The 4,426-nt window shown below is 35.0% G+C and overlaps 1 protein-coding gene and 1 pseudogene across 2 annotated transcripts in view; both read right to left on the bottom strand.

The window, feature by feature from the left end:
• Nucleotides 1–1,831: 1,831 nt before the first annotated feature.
• LOC143863269 (alcohol-forming fatty acyl-CoA reductase-like) overlaps nucleotides 1,832–4,426 on the bottom strand; it is a 34,568-nt gene continuing 31,973 nt past the window's right edge. The window contains exons 8-10 of the mRNA XM_077373947.1: nucleotides 3,499–3,765; nucleotides 3,046–3,173; nucleotides 1,832–2,154 (exon numbers count right to left, since the gene is read on the bottom strand). Coding sequence (XP_077230062.1) covers nucleotides 1,986–2,154; nucleotides 3,046–3,173; nucleotides 3,499–3,765 — 564 coding nt within the window. The 3' untranslated portion in view covers nucleotides 1,832–1,985. The remainder of the gene's footprint in view (nucleotides 2,155–3,045; nucleotides 3,174–3,498; nucleotides 3,766–4,426) is intronic.
• LOC143863268 (putative cadmium/zinc-transporting ATPase HMA1, chloroplastic) overlaps nucleotides 3,628–4,426 on the bottom strand; it is a 15,567-nt pseudogene continuing 14,768 nt past the window's right edge. Inside the window, exon 2 of the transcript XR_013240849.1 lies at nucleotides 3,628–3,765. The product of XR_013240849.1 is annotated as a putative cadmium/zinc-transporting ATPase HMA1, chloroplastic (transcript). The remainder of the gene's footprint in view (nucleotides 3,766–4,426) is intronic.

Below are 4,426 nucleotides of genomic sequence, written 5' to 3' on the forward strand. Positions count from 1 at the left end.
ATTTTGGACACAATTAAGTAATACATGTTAATCACTTCCCAATTTCATTGTCCTAGTATTGGTATATTCTGCACACAACTCATTGCAGCCTCTTTCTTGCATCGCTGCACCTTTTACAAACCTGCTTTGTTTGGTTAAATGATTAACTCTACCTCAAATTTCCTGGCACATATATAGAAATACATATATGTGAAGTGTGTAGGTGTCGTCGATGGATTATGCCGCTGAGCTATTTTTCAGATATCCAGTTTCTTATTCCATATTTATATGTTTTTTCCCATTATGTTAATGTGAAATGAATTGAATTCTTTACGTGACAGGAAGGAGGTTATCTGGAAATACATATCATCCTGGGTTATTACAGCCACAAATACGTGTGTTTGGATTCAAATAAGGTTTCACTATTTTTTTCTAGGACTGAAACATTGTTGATTTTTTATGATTGTTATATGTTTTAGGATAGGAGCATGCTATGTTACAGGCTTATGATTTTGTTGGTTTGGATTCTGTTCTCAATGAAGGTTTGGATTCTCTTTATAAGAATTATCTCATTTCTTCTGAGTTTATGTGCTGTTCTGTCCAAGGGAACCGACTGATATTTCAAAGGAAATTCAGTCTGAACATGCTTTATTGATTCATTAATCAGTTACTTATTTTCTTCATGAAAAATGAAGCAAATGGATCCCGCTAGCCATCACCATTTGATCTTGATCCAACGGTGATATAATTGGCCTATAGTGAACTACTCTATGGAGTATTTGTGTGGCACATCTATACAATGTTTTAAAGTCCACCAATCTCTACTATTTATATTTTTTTCTTAACATAAATTGGGATTAGTAGTCTACATGAGAAGGGGGTTTGATTGGAGTGAGAATTCTTTATGCAGTTACCTTTTTGACATCTTTTGATCAACTTAAGTGACTGTATTTCCTTCAATAATCGTGAAAATGTAGGCTTGGACAATGCTACTTTTTGACACCACCTTTACATCTTATTGACGTTTTTTTATGCAGTTACACTTTTGACATCTTTTTGCACTTTTAGCGTATTTCAAATCCGGACTCAATCTGTTTAGCAGTGTGATGGGAGTTGGTTGATCCTCCGGCAGAAAAGAAGATAGTTGGGCTGAAGTGGATCTTGAAACCAAGATGAATGTGGATGGATCTTTGCAAAAGCGTAAGGTAACCAAGTACAGATTTTCAAAAAACTTTTCCTCCGCTTCCTCGCCATCCTACAGCTACAAATTGTAGAAGAGATGAAAAGATACATGCCAAGGTTATTAGGCTTCGACAAGTCGTCTTGGGATCACGCGTAGTCTCTTATTGTTTTAAGTCTTATTTCAAGGCTTTGGAAACTACTCTTAATCTCCTAAAATCAATTTTATAGTCTAAGGTTCAGATTCAATTTTATAGGCTTGGTGATACTGTTCCCGCAAGTAATTTTAAACTTTTTTAGCTTTCAATTTATTGACTGCTTTATGGCATCAATTGTTGTTGTTTGAAGTTTTTATTTATGAAATGATCTCATAAAACACTGTGGTTACAGTTGTTGTCATCAAAACAATATTAGAAATGGTATACGAATTTGGTTTTTCAGGTTAAAAATCACCAATCAGTTGTTTTCCTTTATGGGAAATGTTAAATGGTTTAGAACCAATATGAGTGTGTGAATGCATCATTTCATTTCTTTAGATGGCATTTTATTCCTTATGGCCTTCATTTCTCATATGTTTCTCTTATTTATTCGTATGCGCATTATTCTCAATTCGCATTATTCTCCTTTTAAACAGCTGATAAGTTAGAACCAAATTACGCTTAGGGCAATCAAATTTGGCAATCGTGTTCTTATTCTTTTGCCCCGTGCGTGCATCACGGGACTGCAACTAGTGAAAACATATGAGTACATGTTTTACCTTATTACACATTCAGTAGAATGGCATAATCATAAGCTGAGTAGAGTTCGATCAATGCGTGACCTCACAACTATTTTACTAATTTTGATTCGAGTAGATATTTTACAACACCTGGGATGTGAATTTTCATGAGATATTCTTCCCAATCGATGCACTTGGGGTCGAAACAAAACATCCCATCTACCATGCCATCATCTTTCATCGCTGCCCTAAACTTCTCTGAGTTGAAGTCGTCGAATCTGTGCAACATACTTGGGATCGTTAAACACTAAACAATTTTAAGAGCATGTGATCCAATCATTTTAGATTATATATTTCTAACTTAGAAGAATACTACGGGTTTCTTTGGTTATCTTTAAAATAATTTACATGTAATCTTATATTCAAATGCCTTTGAATTTAATCATGATTACTTGAAAATAACGGTTGTAATAGTCATAGAAATTATATAGTTAATAGCAATTAATTGAAAAGGACAAAAAGTGAGCCTATGTGGCTGCAATCTCATGCAACAGCCTGTCCACGAAATGCCTTCTGCGATGGTCCCTAGCAAATCCCTCTCAACATTATGCCTCATTTATTTTCCCTATTTAAAAAAAAAATATTACCCTAAAATTTGAGTTTTAAAGGCTACTGATATTTGCACTACCATATTTTGATAATGAGACTAACTCACCTTGTCTTTTCTTTTTAAATTGGCAGGTGAGAGGTTTTTGTAATTGTAATTGCCTTTGACAACTGGTTAAAGAATAAAAGGAGTGTTTAGTCTCATTATCAAAACATGGTGGTGTAAATATCAGTAGCTTTTTTAAATTTTCCTTTACTTTTACAGTGAAAACATATACTTTTGAGTTTGGTAACTTGGCAGTGGGAATGTATTCATGTGAAAAAGCATTCAGAGGAACACATAAGTGACTCCATTTCCCTCCACGAAGTTAGTTAAAATGCCCACATAGAACACAAAAATTAATCTTATCCTTTTTTTAGAAAAAAACTAAATTGTTCTATTCTTTAGAACCCCAGAGTTCGGAAATCCTCTAACACATGCAGCTTTTAATAACATTTTTTTTTGATGGGTCAGCTTGTACTAACATCTTATAATTTCCATACACAAGAGGGAGTACACATACCTTCCTTTGAAAAAAAAGAAATGTTCATATAGACCCATCAAACGATTGATGAAGTTGTACTTTCGACTTGAATCTCGGTATAAACGATTGAAATGCTGGAAAAATACGACATTTGCTAATCCCAAGCCCTAAAAGGATAAGAATCCACAAGAAAATAGTTGTTAATGACCATTAGTATATATTTATAGATTCGGGATGGCTACTGATATTTGGACCACCATGTCATGATAATGACACTAACTTGCCATGTCTTTTCCTTTTCAATTGGCTGCTAAGAGCTTTTCTGGAATTGTAATAGCTTTTGACAACTGATTAATTAGATAATAAAAACTCTTAGCAACCAATTAAATAGGAAAATACAAGGCGAGTTTGTGTCATTATCAAGACATGGTAGGGCAAATATCAGTAGCCGTAGGTTTTTAAAAGTATCTTTACTACACCAAAAAAACCAACCTTGAGGGGTATCTTGTAACGTAGAGTCATGTATCTGCGAAAGCTAGCCATGGTGTTGAAGATTGTTAACGTTGAAACCCTAATGGGCTTTCCATCATTTGTGATGCATGGGTTCTTAGAAAAGTAGTGGTACGCACTATCTATAAGCATGGAGATACACAAAGGATTTCGCACAGATGAACCAATTTGGTAGATGAATAGTGAGGGTTGATTTGAATGAGCCACCATGCTCACCATCATAGCATTTACGACCATGTCTCCTGGGATCTGTATAAGCTTACAAGCCTCATGTCAAAATCCATAAGCTTGATCCAGTTTTAAGATACATTCACTAATTAACCATAAACACACACATTTGGGATTTTCTAGGTAATTTCACAGAAAGCCATTAGGCAAATTTTGTCACGAGAGAACAACTAACTAGCAACAGATTTTGTCTTATTCATTTAATTCATCTAAGGTGGTTGTTCTCTCTTGAAAAAGAGAGCCGCCGAATGGCCTTATGCCAAATTGCTTAGCAAATCCCATATATATATATATATATATATATATATATATATATATATATATATATGAGTTAAGTGAAGCTACACATACGTGTAGCTAACTTAGCTACACCGACGGCTTAAAATACAGTGGGCCCACATTATTTGGGTGATCCAAACCATTCATTTGCTAGGCCCTCACATTGATAGGGTGTGCCCAAAAAATCAGTTCCATTGGATGATCCCAACTCTTCAAACTGTAGAGGCAAAAATGGACAGATTTGTGAAGGTTTTTACATGTCCATTTTTGCCTCAACAAATCATAGGGTTGGGATGATCCTATCGAGTTGATTTTTTGGGCACACCCTATCTATGTGAGGGCCCATCAAATGAATGCTTTGCATCACCCAAACAATGCGGGCCCACTGTATTTTATGCCGTCA

Source organism: Tasmannia lanceolata, unplaced genomic scaffold (assembly GCF_043159265.1).
Source record: "Tasmannia lanceolata isolate RefF3 unplaced genomic scaffold, GAP_Taslan_0.1 ptg000044l, whole genome shotgun sequence".
Classification (NCBI taxonomy): domain Eukaryota; kingdom Viridiplantae; phylum Streptophyta; class Magnoliopsida; order Canellales; family Winteraceae; genus Tasmannia; species Tasmannia lanceolata.